Source organism: Mixophyes fleayi, chromosome 11 (genome assembly GCF_038048845.1).
Source record: "Mixophyes fleayi isolate aMixFle1 chromosome 11, aMixFle1.hap1, whole genome shotgun sequence".
Classification (NCBI taxonomy): domain Eukaryota; kingdom Metazoa; phylum Chordata; class Amphibia; order Anura; family Limnodynastidae; genus Mixophyes; species Mixophyes fleayi.
Window position 1 is genome coordinate 55793241 of NC_134412.1, and position 20452 is coordinate 55813692.

The 20452-nt window shown below is 40.7% G+C and overlaps 1 protein-coding gene across 3 annotated transcripts in view; it reads left to right on the forward strand.

Annotated features, from left to right (window-relative positions):
* The window catches only part of DSCAML1 (DS cell adhesion molecule like 1), a 197599-nt gene that overhangs the window by 24566 nt on the left and 152581 nt on the right, over positions 1 to 20452 (forward strand). For all 3 annotated transcript variants that reach the window (XM_075189928.1, XM_075189929.1, XM_075189930.1), the window contains exons 2-3: positions 868 to 1185; positions 12033 to 12179. In XM_075189928.1, the coding sequence (XP_075046029.1) occupies positions 868 to 1185; positions 12033 to 12179 (465 nt within the window). The remainder of the gene's footprint in view (positions 1 to 867; positions 1186 to 12032; positions 12180 to 20452) is intronic.

Sequence of the window (20452 nt, forward strand, 5' to 3'; positions counted from 1 at the left end):
TGACCTATACTTCCGTTATCTTTGCTATTCATCCAGAGCACAAGGATACCACACACAGCTCACACATGTGCAAACTGTCCATATGAATGTGCTCCAGACACTCACCTCTAATTAAAGTCATTTCCACCTAGACGTTGGGCATGTTAACAGAATTAGCGGAATTTTACGTCACACCTTCTTAATTTATATATTTGTTCAAGTAAGATTAACAAAATATCAACTGTAAAAAGCCCATCTTCCCAGTATATCTTAATTGTTTATTTATTATCTTTATTCCAATGACATTTGGATTATTTCTTCTGCTGATTATAGTTGAAACCTTGTAAAAAGGCAAAATACTTTGTTACAGTTAGATACCCTTCCATGTAGCAACAATTAAGGATAACAATGGGAGAATTTTTTCAGTAACAAAGCAATAGTCAAAGCCACAACAATTCCACCTGGCCTCAGTGCCTGGAAATGTTACCCTTTTATGCACTGGTCCTGCAGGGATCCAGGCTGCTAGTTTCTGTTGGTGTTCAGAAAGGCAAATAACAGGAACAGTTGGTGGGAAGATATGGGAGTAGACCAGGAGAACATACATCTGGGTTAGGCAAGAGAGCAGTAAAGAGAGATTATGGTGGACCGACGAGAGAAGGTGATGTGTCAGGGTCAGGAAAGAGAGGAGGCAGTCAAAGGCGTTCCTGGCTCAGATTTTGCACAGAGGTCTAAGGACTACTAATCACACAACTATCAGTTACTGCTTGTTGTAAAGTTTTTTTTATTTGTTGATACCTCTTGTATGAAGCACCACAGAGATTTTGTAGAATTGCTGACAATTGACTTCTTATTCTCCTTTCACTAATACCTCATTTTCCTTCTCTGCAGCTCGATCTGAGGATGCCGGCACAAGTCTATACTTTGTGAACACTTCCTTGCTCCAGATCACATTTTCCAGCACAGTGGGGGTCTTCATCCCCTGTCCTGTGGCTGGATCTCCCAGCGCCACCCTCCGATGGTACCTAGGAACAGGAGATGACATTTATGACGTGCCTCACATTAGGCACGTCCACGCCAATGGAACCCTTCAGCTGTACCCCTTCTCCCAGTCCGCTTTCAATAGCTTTATACATGACAATGACTATTTCTGTACAGCCGAGAACTCCGCTGGCAAAATCCGGAGTCCAAACATCCGCGTCAAAGCTGGTAAGTGGAGTAGTGGCTAGTGTTGGAAGCAAAAAGGAAATGGATAGTTAGATATCAAAACAAGTGAGAGAAACAGTGGGATTAAAATTTAAATAAAAACATTGTAAATGCTAAATCATTAATAACAGATGTACTTATTACACACACACATAGAAAAACATACAAACTTGTAACAATTAAAGAGATTTGGCTGTGATGACAAAGAAAGCTTCTTTCTATACATACTAGTCTTTGTTACATGTTACATGATTTTTGTATATGATATGTCTAGGACAGTTGGTTTTCATCTAATGTGTCAGCATACATTTGAAACTGAAAATATGCAATGGGGGCTATATGTAATTATATTTGAATTGTCAATGAAGCTGTAATTTACTTTGATTTTCAAACATTCTCATTCATTCATTCATTCATTATTCTGATTCTATATACCCTACATGGACAAACGTAAGTGTACATCCCTCCTACTTAGTGCGTTTGGTCATTTCGCTAACTTTTGCATAAAATGAAGCATATACCCATTCAATCTCCATCGTCCAACATTAACAATAGAATGAGTCAGTGACTTCCAATGTGGCAATATCATAGGATGCCACCTTTTCAACAAGTCACTTTGTCAAATTTCTGCCCTGTTAGAGCTGTATGTGCTGATATTGTAAAGTGTAACCGTGTAGGAGCAAGAAGAGCTCAGCCACAAAGAGGTAGGCAACACAAGCTCATATTATGGGACCTCCAAGTTCTGGAACACGTAGCGCGTACAAGTCAGTTGCAACACTCACTATCAAGTTCCAGACTACCTCTGGGAGCAGTGTAGCACAAAAACTGATCCGTAGGAGTCTTCAAGATTGGGTTTTCATGGCCGAGCAGCTATATGCAAGCCTCAGATCACCATCCTCAATGCTAAGTGTCAAATAGATTAGTGTAAGGCTGTATTCTGGAGCAATGAAAATGTGTTATCTGCAGTAGCGAATCACACTTCATTCCCTGGCAGTCTGACAGATGTATCAGGGTTTGGTGCATGTCAGCAAAATGTTTCCTGATAACTTTACAATTTGGTGGAGGAGGAATAATGGTCTTGGGCTGTTTTTCATGGTTTTGCATGTGCCCTTAATTCCAGTGAAGGAAAATATTAATGCTACAGCTACAATGACACCCTAGAGAATTGTGTGCTTCCAACTCTGTGGCAACAGTTTTGGGGAAGCCCTTTTCTGTTTCAACATGACAATGCCCCAGTGCACAAAGCGAGGTCCATCAAAAAATGTTTGGGAAGAAGTGCCTCGACCGCAATCCCATTGAGCATCTTTGGGATGAATTGGAACACCAACTGCGAGCCAGGCTTTATCCCCCAACATCAGTGCCCAAACTCAATAATGCTCTAGTGGCTGAATCTCTTGAAAGTCTTCCCAGAAGAGTGGAGTTTGTTAAAGAAGGAGGGGGGAGGGGCACTCAAGATCTGTCCTCTGTATCTGCAGTTGTGTCACAACACCACAAATGTAGCATCTACTCCAGTCTTTCAAAATATGATATTATACTGGTGAATAAGATTAGTTTTTTGTGTTCTTACTGTACAACAAAAGAGTGTCTAAGATGCACAAGATGACCAATAATTTTTACATTTTCCATGATTACCTATCCACTAGGTAGTGCTCTTCCACCGGAGTTTATAAGGGTTGGTAGCTAACATTGCTCAAAGGTGCAAATATCCAGTGTGGCAGGATGGGCTTACTGTAGAACACCACTCCAGCAAGCTTTTTGGGTTTTTTAGCAGCTAATCGTCACTGAGGACTTCCAACTGGCACTGTATAGCCAAGCCAGCCATTCTGAGTGCCAACCACACTACAACGTGGTGTTCTCAGTTGTAGTAGGGTACCACAAGGCTCCTTCACCGACACCTGAAACTGCACATACTTAATGTAATATGTAGCTGCTGCAACACCTCTTTGCTGTTTGTTCTGGCTGAATCCTACCTGACCATTTACCGTGTAACAGGAATGTAGAGTAACTTGCAGAGCACTTATTCAGGAACACTGGGCTCAATGCAGTACAATCAGGGAGGGGGGGAGATTAAAATTTTAGCTTTAATCTTTAGTCACAAGAACACAGCAGTAAAGGAACAGGCATTGTCACAGGAACAAACAGGATCTATTAGTAATTGCATTTATTAGCACTTGTAAGAGCTTTTATAAGTTCATACATATACCACAAGCATGGAGAGGTTTACATGGGCTACTAGTCCTCCTTTTATAATTTTTTTGACATCAGTCTTTGGGTGGATAACATAGCCCCCTTAAACAATCCAGGCTAATCCCCTTGTCTGAGGATGAAGGTCAGCCTGGACATTTCACACTAACTTGCAAGCAGTATGGTGGCATTCATTATATTAATTAATGCTTATATGCAGTAAATATTGTTCTTATGGGCAGAATGACATATGTTTAACTTGAAATCTGTAGAAACATGACAATTGAAAATATATATACCCAAATGATAAACACTTTATTTGTTATAAATATGTCAACTAATAAAGGAACAGACCAGCCACACATGTACTCTCAACTTCTCACCTGTTCACAATGCTGATAGACATGGGGCTAGATTTACTAAACTGCGGGTTGGAAAAAGTGGAGATGTTGCCTATAGCAACCAATCAGATTCTAGCTGTCATTTATTTAGTACAATCTACAAAATGATAGCTAGAATCTGATTGGTTGCTATAGGCAACATCTCCACTTTTTCAAACCCGCAGTTTAGTAAATATACCCCTTGGTGCTTGGCTGCTTATCTGGATCAATGTATGTATTTAATTACACCAGATGCCAATCCAGTTAAAAATCACAATAAAATATATCATATAATCTTTTTATATAGCATAAATTAACACCTGTAAAGGTATTAAAATTTCAGAGAAATAGAGACATTGTTTTGGTTGCAAGTACAATACAAAATTACATTTGCTAAAAAGGGATGAAAAAGAATCTTAAGAGAAGGTTGCTTGCAATGTAAAAAATGTGGCAGCTCAGGAGAAATTGACATCTGGTAGATCTGTTCTGATTGAAATCTGATAGATCCCAATCAACATTGGTCATGATCCCATCTACTTGGGTCCATACACCCTGAGATTTGCAGCTTACTAGGTCTGAAACTGCCCAAATCAGCCACCAATTTCAGCATGTATGTTATCCCCTATGTTAAATTTCTACTTTCCTAATCACGGAAATTTGGTGAGGAAACTTTAACTGTATATAGCAAGGTCACAGCACACATGTATATCTGTGACCTCCGCAGATCACCTAAATATAGAATGTTGTGGAGATCCCCACCAAAGTGCTGTTATTGCTGTTAAGGGAGGATTTAGAGAAGGAGTTATATAAAATGGAAATCCCTTAAGCTTTTAGTATTCTGCTGAATCTGTCTCTACCTTTGTATTTGCATACAATACATGTAGCAAAGGGAGTGTAGCAAACACAGAAAATGTTAATATCTTAGTAAGCATTCATTTACTTTACTCATTTCCAAAGACCTTTGGTTCTTTCTTTTGGGCTTACTGATTGAGGGCCTAGATCAGGCATGTCAAACTCAAAAACCCAAAAATCAACGTCTAAGAGTGGACCACAAGAAAAAGAAACAATCTTATCTGCAATTTTGTCACCCTCTTTCATCACACTGTGCCCCCTTCATCATCACACTGCACTCTCCATGCTGCTTTTGCTCCCCTTCATGTTTCCCCTGTTTTATACTGTGCCCTCCATCATCCTGCTTTTACTCCCCTTCACCTGTCTCTCCTGTTTCACACATGTGTCCTCCATGACGCTGCTTTTGCTCCCCTTCATCTGTCTCCCCTGTTTCATACTGTGTCCTCCACTATGCTGATTTTGCTCCCCTCCATTTACAATTCTATTGCCTTCTTTCTTCTGACTTCTTCTTTCTGTCTTTCTCTACTGTCTATTCTGTCTTGTCCATCGCAGCTCTTCCCTGTGTGCTCCTCACTGGAAATGTTGCAATATTGGAGCGTGATGACGTCACGCCCGACATTCAGTGTTAGGGGGAGGAGAGCCAGCAGCTCTGGTGGGGCCGCAAAAAATAGGGGTTTGGGCCGCATGCGGCCCATGGGCTGCGAGTTTGACACCCCTGATCTAGATATACCCTCTGACAAATTATCAGTCCAGATTATCAATGTGACCAGATACCTTATTATTAGCCAATGGGAAAAAAAATGTACCCCCACTATTAAATTATGGCACCTTGCGACCATGGAGAAAATATCTGCTTACCTGAACTGTAAACCACATATATTTGTCCAGTTTTGGAGCATATGATACCACTACAGCAATTTATCTTCCCACAACTGCCTCATCAGTGTACTTTCAGACCTTCTTTGGTAGACTTTGCATATTTGCTCTTACATTTATTTGTGGTCATTTAACGGGTTTCCTCATGTTATGATCATCTGTCCTTGGCCCATCGGGGGCTTTGGAGCTTATTTTTTATGGGTATATTATATCGTTATTCCTGTTCAAAGCACTAAAACAATACAGCAAGAACCAATGACTGTGTGTGCCACAACATTGTTTTCAAATACAGCAGGTTCTACAAATTGAAGGAATAAGTAAGATGCAGGAAAGGGAGGGTGAGGTGTAGTGATCCATCGTGGACAAACTGTAGTTGAGAATCTCCAGCTGCTAGGCGTGATTTTCGGCAATTAATGTGTGCTTTACTGATGTGCAAGATGACAATGGTTGGATTCATATCCCATCACTATTAAAGCTTTACCTGCCCTATATTGTTACTTGTATGAAATTGTTCAGGCTGACCATCAGTACACAACTAATGAGCTGACCTCAGAGATTACACTTTTTGTGCAAGGTTCAAAGAAAAAATGAAACGCCGAATTAATGCAATGGTAGCCATAGTGGCCACACTAATATCAATCTGAATATTTATTCCCAATTAGGGTTTATTAAAAAACATTAGGAGGATGAAGGAAATGAGGTCTGGAGAAGGTTTCAGAACTTTTACGTATCTGCTCGCATTATCCTGGATATTTCTAAGCCAGTTCTGGAGCTTGATAGAATTAATAGGGCCTTCCTACAGTGACCTAATGAAGGGGCATCTCCTGAATAATGTTGTGCTCCTTGTGTGCCATTATACCACCAGAGAAGAAATCTCTGTTGCTCTTCAGTTGCCTGGTTTTTCTGATTGCATAATAGGAAATATAGATGGGTTTCCTCATTTAAACATTACAGAGCACATTAGCTTTCAGAACATGACCATTCCTTGAAGCTCCCAGACAACTACCATTGGATTTCTCCTTCCAGCCTGCCAGTACACCGGCACCTAGCTCAGAGGGTCTACAACTTTACAATAATGTAGGGCCTAACACTGTTTATCACTAATTGAGCTCCATTTCAGTTGCCTAGATTATGTTTCTTTATGGCTTTTAAACTATATTATTAGTATTGAAGTACCTGTTATTGCCAGTTTGCAACTTGAGCCCAGATATGTTCCTGCTCCACTATCCTATATTTATGGTCTACAAACTCTTCCTTCAAGTTCCCTCCCCCAAGTTAAATCTTTGTTATCCCAGTTTAAACAGAAGTTTAAACAGAACAGATACCTCTCCAACACTGTAATCGATTATTATAACCTTATTATAGGTTATCACTGCTTTTAGTACTCTCACTGTTCTGATGGTTATGCTGCAAATGCACCATATGTTAGTATGTCATTTACACTTTACTATATACCCTTCCATACCACCATCGTGCTCCCCTTATCACTTCCACACCTTAACCTTCCCCTTACTCTTCTTCTCCCTCCCACCCCTTCTCTCCCCCATACCTTTCTTCCCTCTTCTCTCCTTATCGCCTCTCTCCCACTTACCCCTTTTCTTCCCCTACCCATTTACCTCTCTGTTCCCATTTCCTTACCCTTCACCACATCCTTTTCCTTCTCCTTTTCCTTCCCCTCTACTTACCTTGTGCCCAAAACTTAAGAGAGTGGACATCTTGTAGCTCCATCGGGTCTGATTCAAATGTTCTGACATATACTGTGGTCCATCTGGACATTTCCTCATCCTCTCAGGAGCTATTGAATAGATTACCTACTACCTCAGTCAATATTAATGGCCCCAGCATTCGACTTTCTGCTTTCTTATAGTTATATAGATTATATTTTCCTCAGTAACTCTTTGATTCTCTATCTACTCAGCCCAATAAACTACCCAAACACCTAGTTGGACCATACCATGATTGATCTTCTGACAGTAACCAGATACTTCTCAACCTTAATGAGTCCCTACTACAAGATTTTCCGTGTCTCTGATGATGAACTTGATTTATGTTTTGAAAAGAATATTAACCGAGGGACCTCATCCCAAATTTGTCTGGGCTGCTCACAAAGTATTGAGGCCTTTTTATCCAAGCAGCCTCCTGTAAGAAGAAAGGCAGACTGACCAAAATCCATTTGCTAACTAAAGAAAACAACAGACTGGTAATGCTGCACAAAAAGGTCTTGATCTACACAAGTGTTAATGGACTTGATGCATAAAAACTGCAGTTAAGTGTAGAGACGACAATGAGGCACAATAATTGCATCATCTATGAGAAATGTAAAAAAACAGATTTGTTTTTAGCTAGGAAGTTGAACTCAAAATCAGCTACTTCTCCTCTTTTCCTATTCGCTTAAACAGTGGTGACCTGACACATGATCCAGAACATAAAGTCTAAGGGATGGAGTAATTAAGGAACGTATCTAGCTGTTTCGAAACATATTGTTCGCAAAAAATCACTCTGCGCATGTTCAGAGCTGGATGATACGCAGAATGCAGCCGCGTCCAAGTCAGCTTCGAGTGCAAACGACACTTACTATACAGCAAAAATACAAATGCGCTCAAAAACAGGTTCGGTGATACACCTGTAGCAGCAGAGGAACCAAGGTATCCCTCCTTGTGAAACAATATAAACAAATAAGTGCCGACTGCGCTCGCAAGGTGATAATAGAGCAGAATAAGATGAATAGTCAACCTGATATTAGGTAATATAGAACCATATAATACAACAGTTAACCATATAATAGCTTCAGATGGTGTATCAGTGTATATTGTAACAGAAATATTAATATCAATCTACATGTAGTTAGTTGCAAAATCCCTAATTCATGAAGTCACATGGATATCAGGTCTCTTTACAGTACTGGCAAAAATGGAAAAAATAGAAAAAATAATAATAATGGAAAAAATAATAAAAAAATAGAAAAAATAACGATGAACTGTACATCAATGAAGGGTTAGTCCGGTCAGCCTAGATGTATCCACATGAGTCAGGATGACCTCAAATAGAAAAAAAGGGGGAAGAAGGGACAAGTAGAGGGGAGAGTAGATAGAGGGAAAGGGGGAGGAAAAAGAGGGGGGTATGTGTTAGTATAAACGTGTATGCAATACAATGTTAAACACAAATAGGCAATCTAAAATCTAGGCAATACAAATAATGAATTGAGACTTGCATAAAAATAGTAAAACCGGTTTAATGAATAGTATTATTGGCCACAACAAAGACGGCCCTATATAATAAAAACAATTGCCGGTAAAACAATAAATATATGAAAAGAGAGAAAAGAAAAAGTTCCAGGGTGTCACCACCAAAACTCACACTAAAGTTGGTAGACTAGCGTGGGAATATAGCTGGATGGAGATGCGATAAGGTCCATTGATTTCCTTCCTAGAGAAACTCCAGAGCGGGCCAGGTAGTGGCAATGGTCGTGCCTGTATGTGTGGACACTTACTATAGCCTATGATTTCGGGGAGTGAACAGGGTGGGGAATGGACAGAATTACGTAGGCAATACACAGTAAGGGCATTATCATGAAGCCACGTCCAAGTCAAATGATTGGACGTATTCAAACAGCAAAAAAAGAATGTCATCTCACCAATCTTATATTTTATTTAGGCTCAACCTATTCATATCCCAAACTGTAATGGATTTTCAGAAACCTATAATGTGTTTTATCTGGAGTAATAAACCCCTGCAGCTTAGTAGGGACATGCTTGTTTGTTTCCAGATGACTGGAGTGCAATTTATCCAGCTTCTTCATCTACATAAGGTTTCTGATCCATACCATTGGGTTATTGTTGAAAATTGAATTCTTCATCCAGTCAGAACAGACTGTATACTTTAGCTCCCATTTTTGGTGTGTCTCAAGGAAGCCTCAACTGCAGCGTCTGCCTTGGACTGTGCCACAGGAGATAACCAAAAATATAGTCCCACTACTATTCTATCTCCTCCAACAGTGGTCTGCTCCTAAGACAGTTCTTAATATCCCAGAGCATATTCATGTTTCCTCTCCTCTGGCACAAGCAACAATTTACACCTGGGCTACATCCGGCAAGTTTCCACTGGTGGATCACCCACGATTTCCTGCAGATTGTACACCTGCTACATTTTGGCCATTAATTAACATTTTCTGACCTCTAAAATCAGCTTAGGATTCTTAGCTCAGTGCTTCTGAGATATAGGAAATTAGCTTATTTCATCCAAATAGCCCAAACATTTGGAATATGCATTATCATGTATTCAAGTCTTTCTGCAAACATCCTTATTTAACAGCTCAAATCACATGGTTTCATGGTCTGGTCTCACCATCTACAAAAGATACCCAATCTCTGCACATGTTTAGGAGGGAATTTTGCTTAACTGACAAATTGATGCTACATACTTGCGGACTGCTATCACATTCATATGGAAATGTGTTTTTTGATTACAGATTTTTAATCATTCTAGTTCCGCATCAAAAACATTATCTGTAACATTTTTACAGATATTTGGCAAACCCATTATTTTTAAAATGTACCATTGTTTTTTTTTCATCAACACTCTATGTATCTAGTTTTATTAAATGTATTACTCATTCCATGCGTCAATGACAATTCTTCCATTTCAAAATATATTTTACCACTAGGATCCCATAGTGGATATCTTTTTTGAGGCTCAAATCTTTATTTTGTTGGAGGTGAACATAGTTGGACTCTGAACAAAAGCAGAAAAAGACGTATGCAAACAAAAGCTTAAGTACATGTGTATGTTGAGTCGGATGTATCTCGAGATGCATCCAACTCAAAAACAGTAGTAAAAGCCAATAAAAATGAAAGTGTCTCTACGCTATCATTATACCTAACGGTAGCATAGAGATAGTGTTGGCAGTATTAGTAGGAAATGATAAAATCACATTACCCTATTTGTATGCAATATAGTAATGTAATGAAATGTCATATATACAACAGAGAATATTGTCTTGACTGGTATTAATAAGTATAATAAAAATATAATTAAATGCAGACACCGCCACAACCATTATTGACTCCTTTAAAAATACAGTGGGAATTTTCTTTCTTTTAGAAATTCATATGGAAAGGACAGATAATTAATATGAATAGAAGACGGTGAAGCTATATAGTTCTGTTAGTGTTTGACTTTTTACATATGAGGTGGTCTTGCCCACCAGCCCAAATCTTATGAAGAAAATTTGCGCTTTAGTTAGGAGAATTTTGCAATTTTCCAGTAACTCATGAACTAAGCTATTAGGTCACATGATTGGCTCACGAAGCAAAATTACTGCATAAAAACAGGTGGAATCTCAGACCTAACTTAGTAGTTGTGCCCAAGTGTATTACACATGTGATTTTTAGCGGTTCTCTCTTGGACACTTGTCTTTGAATGGGTTGTTGGGACTAACCTTGCCCCATCCTGCCCCCCCCCATCGGTTTTCTTCCCTCCTCCCTTTCATTATTATATTTTGGTATGTACTATCTCAATCGGTAGGCCCCCCTGTTCATTGTAAATTTAATTCCTTACTGGCAACTTTGCTCTGTTGTTTTGAAGGACTTATATCTGTGTGTGTATGGGTATATGTATGTATATATATATATATATATATATATATATATATATATATATATATGCACCCGCTGTTTGTTATTTTTCTGCTTTGTTTTGTTTGAAAACTTGAAGTCATAAAATAAAAATAAACGGCATAAACACTATATTCATATCAGCTCGTTTATCAGTGTCGATCCCATGCCCTTTAATGATCTCTAGTGTAAATCTATAACTCTAGCTCAGACAGTCTTTCCTCACCACTGGAATCTTTCATGGCCATGAATGATTGCCTAAAGCTGAGCTGCAAATTCATGGTGAGGCTTCAATGGTGCTTTATAAAGAGTCAAAATATTTTCTTCCCTTTGAGTCTATGCCCGTTCTAATACATAAAGCTATAGAATCATATATAGCTGGTTCTGAATGTATGCTATTGCTAAGTCTATAACCTACAACTATCTGCATTCTTCTCCATCATGGATTAAGCCAATAGTGTTCCTAAGGTGTAAGCTGCCCTGCATATGCATATTTGAATATTTTTGCCCCTAGATTCAGGTGGTGAGATATAACTTTACACTTCACACAATCTGCACTTTTAATTTACTAGCAGCAGCGATCATCACACAGATTAGGTTTCCACATGCAGGTACAGTTGGGTTCTTTTATTCGGAGCTTGACAATTGTGGTATCCGTGAAATGCAGTTGCACTGAAGCCTAAACATGGGCACACGTTATTGCAGCGCCTCTTTCTTTTATAAGCAAATCCATTTATTTTTTTATTTTTCAATAAAGACTAATTTCTGTTTACTTTGTTTTTAATGTTGTGCTTTCAGTTATAACACAGCAGTATTCAATAGAAAATGACAGCACATTTAGTCACATTCATAGCATTTCGTGCAACAATTTGTTTGTCATCTGCATATCAGGAATATCCAAATATTCAACGTCAATGCTACCTGGTGATATATGTCTGTGTCTCAGTTTTCAGGGAGCCGTACACAGTGCGGGTGGAGGATCAGAGCGCCATGCGCGGCAGCGCGGCTGTATTCAAGTGCCTCACTCAACCCTCCGTGCAGGAGTATGTCAGTGTCGTGTCCTGGGAGAAAGACACTGTATCCCTCATATCAGGTATGCCAGATAATATATTGTATGTCACATATGCAGGGCTGTAACTGGGGGTGTGCGAGAGCCAATAGCCCAGGGTCAAAGCTGAAGGGGGCACAGGGAAATTAATATTGTAGGTTAAGATGGTTAACAGTTGAGGGTCAGGGGGCCTCAGTTTTCCTTCTTGCCCCAGGTAATTACATTTCTAGTTACGGCTCTGCATATATGTTACACATATCAAACTCTTACTTTATAACCCAACTTTTACATCCCCCCCAGTCTGGATTTCCAAATAATTGGGCGTTACTTTTCATTTTTAATGCTACTTGTATGGAGGACCAACTTTTGGGACTATTTGCTAACAAAATGCAAACTGTTTTCATTGTTGACCTTGTACTAGATCAAAGCTAATGTTAGTTGTGTCACCTCGTAGGAGCATTATTGGGGAATGTTTGTTCTTTTGTATTGGAATTACCTTTCATCTTGCCAATGCTCATTTGAATTCATTATTTGAACATTTGACTAATGCTGCTTAAACAAACAGCAGGTGATTTAAACAGATACCTTAAATATGCAGTTTCGCAGTGGTTTCACAGAACGCACAGCGGATTTGCTGTAATTCAGATACAATTTTAAGGTATAAAATGTCTTCAAGTAATGCAGATAATTCTATGCGAACTAATCGTACTGAATCATGGTCCCCGAAAGGGGTGTGGAATATTGGAAAGTGGGAAGGGCTTAGTCACAATCACAATTTGCAGTCTCTGAAATAGGTGGGGCTTGCTTGAAAGTGGATTGGACAATCAGAAAGTGGATTGGGCTGGTTTGGGAAGATCAAGTGTGGTTTGGGTAGCTTGGGAGTGGGGTGGATTGGGGGGCAACTTGGTGCCACAGTGATTAGAATTGATGCCTCACAGCACTGGTGTCATTGGCTGAACTCAGAGCAGGAACCTATTGGTGTAGAGTTGTTATGTTCTCCCCGTGTTTGTGTTGGTTTCCTCTGGGTTTCCTCCCACACTCCAAAGACATAGTGCTGGGTTAATTGTGCTATATAATATCTGTTAGTAAAATAAATACATTGGGGCTTGGCTCATAATGTCCACATTTTGTCTGGGTAATTGTTTGGAGGTATGTCATAGGGAAAACTACTTCACAGAAAGGGTAGTGTATAAGTGGACTAGCCTCCCATCAGAGGTGGTAGAGGCTAATACAGTAGAGCAATTTGAACATGGGATAGACATAAGGATATCCTTGCAAAGAATAAAAGATCAAATAGGGTTGGGGGTTATCATAGGTTAAAAAATGGGCAGACTAGATGGACAAAGTAGTTCTTATCTGCCGTCAAATTCTATGCTTCTATGTGTCTATGTCATTGGTCTATTTTTACATTTTGCATTGGTTTACATTTGAATATATTTCTTCAGATGAAGCTATAACATTGGTATAACCTTGGGAATTATATGAAAATGTTTAAAACATTGACAGGTTATAGATGAGCAAGAGAAGGAATTTGTTGTATTTTCTTCCCTACCCATACACATATAAGTGTTTGTGAACTATAAAACACATTATGAGAGAGTTGCAATGAAAGAGAATACATATTTAGTTATTTTTATTTTACCCACATTTTAAAAAATAAAATAGCAATTCATTGTTTATTCTGCTCAAAGTTCAAATAAACATAAATATATTGTTACAATACTTCTGTTGGTGCCTGACGTGACATACTTATAGCCAGGGGCGGATTGGCCATAGACCTTACAGGGAAGTTTCCCGGTAGGCCGATGCCTAACGAGGCCACCTGGAGGCCACCTCAGATTTTCCCGGGGGGCGGGTTTAGATGCGGCGGGGGGAGGCACGTACAGGAAAGCAATCTAAAATATTGGTGTTCAGTGGGCAGCAACAGGCAGCCAATTGCTAGGCTCCCATGGTGCTGTTCGGCAGACAGGAAGTCTGACTTCACTTCCTGTCTACCTGATGTGAGAAGAGACGCTGCTCAGAGCAACTGAAGGTAAGTGAGGGGGACTTAGTATACTATACTATACTAAGGGGGGCTACCTATACTATTGGGGGGCTACCTATACTATACTATACTAAGAGGGGGCTGCCTATAGTATACTTTACATTTGCCCTGCATGGCTTTAGAGATGACCCACTGTGTGTAAAGTTATCACATCTAGGTTTTCCTAAATGTTACTACAACCAAATTCCTCTAGTTCTAAATCCCGCCTACTTTTGTGTTGGCCCCACCTACAGTTATTTTGGTCCCACCGACATGAGGCCACTTCAATAATTTTTTCCAGGGCCACTTTAAGTTCCCAATCCGCCCCTGCTTATAGCTGTTACTGGTGAGGACCGAGCTCACACTACTGTTTATAGTTAACACTTTTAGTTTATGTTCTTTGCTTTCCAGTGATAAACAACTACTCAGAACAATGCTGTATTCATTTATTTTATTAATATGTGCAAGAAGAAATAAAGCAAATTTGTCAGTTATCTAACAAGCAATATCAAGCTTGATTTTAGCATTACTAAGAGCTTAATCGTATTGTATTATTTATAGCAGGGCTGTCCAGTGGACAGCCTTTGTGCTGGATGCGGCCCTCCATGGCTTTTTTGCATAGTTGCTGACTTTGTGACTCTGTCCTCTGGGTGGACAGGTCACGTGACAGGGGTAGGAGACGCCTTTGTGTCACCATAGCCACGCCCCCCACTATAAAATGCCTAAATTCACCGCATTGAATAGCGGGGCGGGGCTTAATGACGCTATTAAGCCCCACCCCCAATATTCAATGCCGTGAATTTTGCCATTTTTTGTGATCCAGGAGGGGTGCCTACTCCTCCGGGAGGACTCCCAGAATTTCGGGAGCATTCCGGAAATTCCGTGAGAGTAGGCAAGTTTGCTTTTTTGTGATTTTACCTTCCAGACCACCTCCAAAAACTATTGTGTAACATAATTTACCTTTTTGTAAATATAATTTGGGCACACCCAATTAGTTACTAGAAATAAGCATCCCTCTGTATGCAAATGTTTTTACAGTATTATCTATAGGATCTTAATCTTGAAAAGAAATTATTTTATTTTATTACAGTTTTTAGGTAAGTATACAAAGTCATATGTTATTTTTAGTGTCAATATCAGTTGACGAAGTGGACATTTAGAAATGGCGGTATGGAAATTTAGAAGTGGCGGTATGAAAAATGTAATGGCAACATAAGTGAATGGAATTTGATAGGTTTACAATGAAGGCAGTAGGAGAAGTGACGGTATGGCTTAGCAGCCTATACATCCCCACTTCGACCACTGATCAATACCAAATCAAAACAGTTGGTATACTAGTGTAAAAATTAAAGCATTCTGTACAACAAAGGTTCTTAAAATGTACCTGTCACCTACTGACAATAGAAGCAACCAATCTGGAGGCTGAACCAATACTCATGACAATACAGTCTATAAATTCACAGAAACTTTGTCCATTAGTGACATTACAAGTTCCAAGTGAATTCATAGGTTGAGTACTGGTTTTGCCAGCACAACGGCTACTTCCATTATATGAAGATGACAGGCATTATCAACAAGCAGTAACATGTGCAGACTGATATACAGTACAGTAGCAAACATCAGTATAAAATGTTTTAAGATATGAGATAGCTGCATATATATTGGACCCTTTGGATTGTTGAGCCTAGGAGTGTTTGTATAGATTTATCTTAACCTTTTACATCCTCAATCGCGTCATTTTGGCCCCACCCCCATGACAAAATGACGGTTTTGGCGCAGGGGGCAGGGCAAAAATGACGCAATTCACTGCCAATGGCGTCATTTTGACGAGTGAGTCGCCATATGCGGGGTACCCGAATTTCGGGAGTCTCCCGGACATATACAATCTGTACCAATAAAAAACTGCTATATCTCTATTTTATTTTAATTGGTTTAGTATAAAAATAAGAAAGTCATTATTGGATATTTTCAAAAAGCTACTAGAACACTGTGCATTAAAACTGGTTTATTTTTGGTCAAACAAAAGAACTTTAACAGAGAATAAGGATTGAAGAACATCGTCCAAACATTGTGCCTTTCATTCCTCTGAACATAGACATCTTGGGTCCTTTGTATGGATTTTGGGGCCTATGTTGTATTTTTTTCCATTACCAGATACAGCGAAATGTTTACACTGTTCATTGTGAGCATTGGTGCCTACACACCCTCACCTTTGTAGCTTTACTTATCCCAACGCTGGTCTGCATCATTTATATTCATGTGAAGTGGAAACAGCCTTGTGTGGAGTTCACTCACCTTCCATCTGATATTACCTTGATCCAGTGGGCCCCGCAGGAGACTAAGGTGCGCCCAGGGGCGGATTGGGAACTTAAAGTGGCCCTGGAAAAATTTCTGAAAGTGGCCTCATGTGGGCGGGACCATATCAACTGTAGGTGGGGCAAGCACAAAAGGAGGCGGAATTAGTACAAAGTCGACTATGCCACCAGAGGTCTGTAAAGTGCTATACTCCCCTTTACATAGCACCCTTCCCCCAACATTCCCACCGATGGGACAAACATGTCCCTGGGCGGGACAGAACCCTAAATAAGGACTGTCCCACTGAAATCGGGACAGTTGGGTGGTATTATTGGTTCACCCACATAATGGCTGCCTTCTCTGTGTACGAGTGATGGGTACACTTTGACTAATACATAGTAAGTAGGACAATATGAGCAACTAAATTTAGCAGTAGTAAACCAGTAACAGAAAATGTCATCACAATATATAGTCATGGCCAAAATTTGAAAATGGCACAAATATTATTTTCACAAAGTCTGATGTCTCAGTTTTTATGATGGCAATTTGCATATACCCCAGAATGCGGGATCGAGGCACCACCAGTGCATAGCTTTCTCAGTATTGGCAGCAGGCAGGTGTGAGTGCACACACAGTGAGGTGAAGACTTTTGGAGGAAGTCCTGATGTCAAGAAGGCCAGCAAAGAAGCCACTTCTCTCCAGTAAAAACATCAGGGATAGAATGATATTCTGCAAAATGTACAAGGAATGGACTGCTGAGGACGGGGGTAAAGTAATTTTCTCTGATGAATCCCCTTTCAGATTGTTTGGGGCACCTGGAAAAATGCTTGTCCAGAGAAGAAAAGGTGAGGACTACCATCAGTCCTGTGTCATGCCAACAGTAAAGCATCCTGAGACTATTCATGTGTGGGGTGCTTCTCAGCCAAGGGAGTGGGCTCACTCACAATTTTGCCTAAGAACACAGCCATGAATAAAGAATGGTACCAAAACATCCTCCAAGAGCAACTTCTCCCAACCATCCAAGAACAGTTTGGTTGTGAACAATGTCTTTTCCAGCATGATGGACACCTTACCATAAGGCAAAAGTGATAACTAAGTGGCTCAGGGATCAAAACATCAAAATTTTGGGTCCATGGCCAGGAAACTCCCCAGACCTTAATCCCATTGAGAGCATGTGGTCAATCCTCAAGAGGCGGGTGGACAAACAAAAACCCAAGAATTCTGTCAAACTCCAAGCATTGATTAGGCAAGAATGGGCCGCCGTCAGTCAGTATGTGGCCCAGAAGTTGATTGACAGCATGCCAGGGCAAATTGCAGAGGTCTTCAAAAAGAAGGGTCAACACTGCAAATATTGACTCTTTGCATAAAGTTAATGACATGGTCAATAAAAGCCATTGACACTTGTGAAATGCTTGTAATTTTACTTCAGTAAACCATAGCAATATCTGACAAAAAGGTCTAAAACTTTGTGAAAACCAATACTTGTGTCATTCTCAAAACATTTGGAAATGACTGTACATATTTGTGTTTATTTAATAACAGGGTGCAAAGGAACTGCCAATATAGAAAAATACAGTTGGCAAACTGTCCTGTTCTCTCTTACCTGTTCTTGCTGCTTTCCCTACCTGTTGTTTCTGGTGTCTCTTGCTCAGTTTGCTGATTGTCTGGATGCTGAAATGCTGGGGGCCCCATCTAGAAAAGAAAATGGGTACATGAAATTTAGAAAACTCTAAGGAGCTCTGGTGTTAAATCAAAATAACTCGCATATAATGATAAGGCCTCCCTCCAACCCCAACATTAAAATACTAGCATTCACATTGAATAAATAAACCTCCCTCCAAGAGCCCCAGCAATAAATTAATAGCATTTACATTTAATAAATATAACCATTTCTCACAACTATCCTGGCATTAAATAATTCATATTCAAATTTAATAAATAGACCTCATTGTCCCCAAACTCACCCCCACATTCAATTAATAGCCCCCAAACCACCCCATTTTAAATTAATAGGCCCCACTATTAAATTACATTACCCCATCACCCCACAAACAAAATAGCACCTTTTAGCCACCACCTACCTCACACCCACATTACATTGCCACATGCCCCCTTGTCATCACACACAGCACTGACATCAGCCCTCCCTACACACACACACAACACTGACATCAGCCCCCCTCACACACACACAACACTGACATCAGCCCCCCCCCCCCTCACACACACACACAACACTGACATCAGCCCCCCCTCACACACAACACTGACATCAGCCCCCCCCTTCACATACACAGTACTTCCATTATTTCCCCCTTCACACACACACACACAAAACACTGACATCGGCCCCCCCTTCACACACACTGTACTGACATCAGCCCCCCCCTTCTTCACACACACTGTACTGACATCAGCCCCCCCCTTCTTCACACACACTGTACTGACATCAGCCCCCCCTTCACACACACTGTACTGACATCAGCCCCCCCTTCTTCACACACACTGTACTGACATCAGCCCCCCCCTTCTTCACACACACTGTACTGACATCAGCCCCCCCTTCACACACACTGTACTGACATCAGCTCCCCCCCCCTTCACACACACTGTACTGACATCAGCCCCCCCTTCTTCACACACACTGTACTGACATCAGCCCCCCCCTTCTTCACACACACTGTACTGACATCAGCCCCCCCTTCCCACACACTGTACTGACATCAGCCCCCCCCTTCTTCACACACACTGTACTGACATCAGCCCCCCCTTCACACACACTGTACTGACATCAGCTCCCCCCCTTCACACACACTGTACTGACATCAGCCCCCCCTTCTTCACACACACTGTACTGACATCAGCCCCCCCTTCTTCACACACACTGTACTGACATCAGTCCCCCCCCCTTTCACACACACTGTACTGACATCAGCCCCCCCTTCACACACACACACTGTACTGACATCAGCCCCCCCCCCTTCACACACACACACCCACACCTGTTATCAGTGCCCCCACTTCACACTTACCTGTCATCCGCTTCCAGACGCGCTTTCTGCTCTGCTCACATGGGACGGCACCTGTCACATGGTGCACGTCCAATGTGATACATAGGCCATGCAGAGGGGGAGGGAGGGACAGATCCGCGGCCACTAGAAGGAAGGTGGCTGGTCCCGGGGAAAGGGGCCAGCCATCTTCCTTGTTTAAAAAAAAAAAAAAAAAACGTCAGGCGGCACACGGGCGGCCTCAGGTCATCGGCCTACCGGTAAAATTCCCGGTAGTGCCTATGGCCAATCCGCCCCTGGGTGCGCCTGTTCCATACTGAAAGTGGTGTTTTCAGTGCCCCTTTCTCATGTACTTCCCATGCTTATGACAATGAATGTCAGGCATGTGCTTGCAGGAGAGACAATCACAGTACTGGACCATAACAGCAATCAGGGTAAGTAGAACGTTGCATTTTATTTTATCTTAGTGAATTCAAACAAAACCTACATTTTTAGTTTTGGGTGGAATATTTTCTTAATAATAAAAAACTAGTGGAAGAGCATCATAAAAAGTTATTAATATAATAAAACGTGAAGATCCATTATATTAAGCTTTAAACAGCATACTTCTACTATATCATTCTTTAATAGTTTTTCTTTTAAAAGTGCTTTGTGCCTATTATTTTTATTACAGGAGCTCTTCTATTGTTTCCCTTTCTTACCTCATAGTCTCACAGATTGTCTTTATAGTCTACATTATCACTATAAATAGAGTAAGTAGGGCTGTAGGTAATCAGTGAGTGCAGCAGCTTTTTTTATGGAGGTGATGAGCTATTTTTGTATTGGTAAAAGCTGCACTACCGACCATCTACTTGGTACATTTCCCTAAGCTCTCCCCTACCCTAGCCAGAGACTCGGGGGCTGTTCCCTGCTCCTCTAGTTCTTCTCGCAACCCTGAATAAAAACCGGCATGGGGTGTGTTAGCAGTAGGCCCAATCACAAGCTGCCATCAT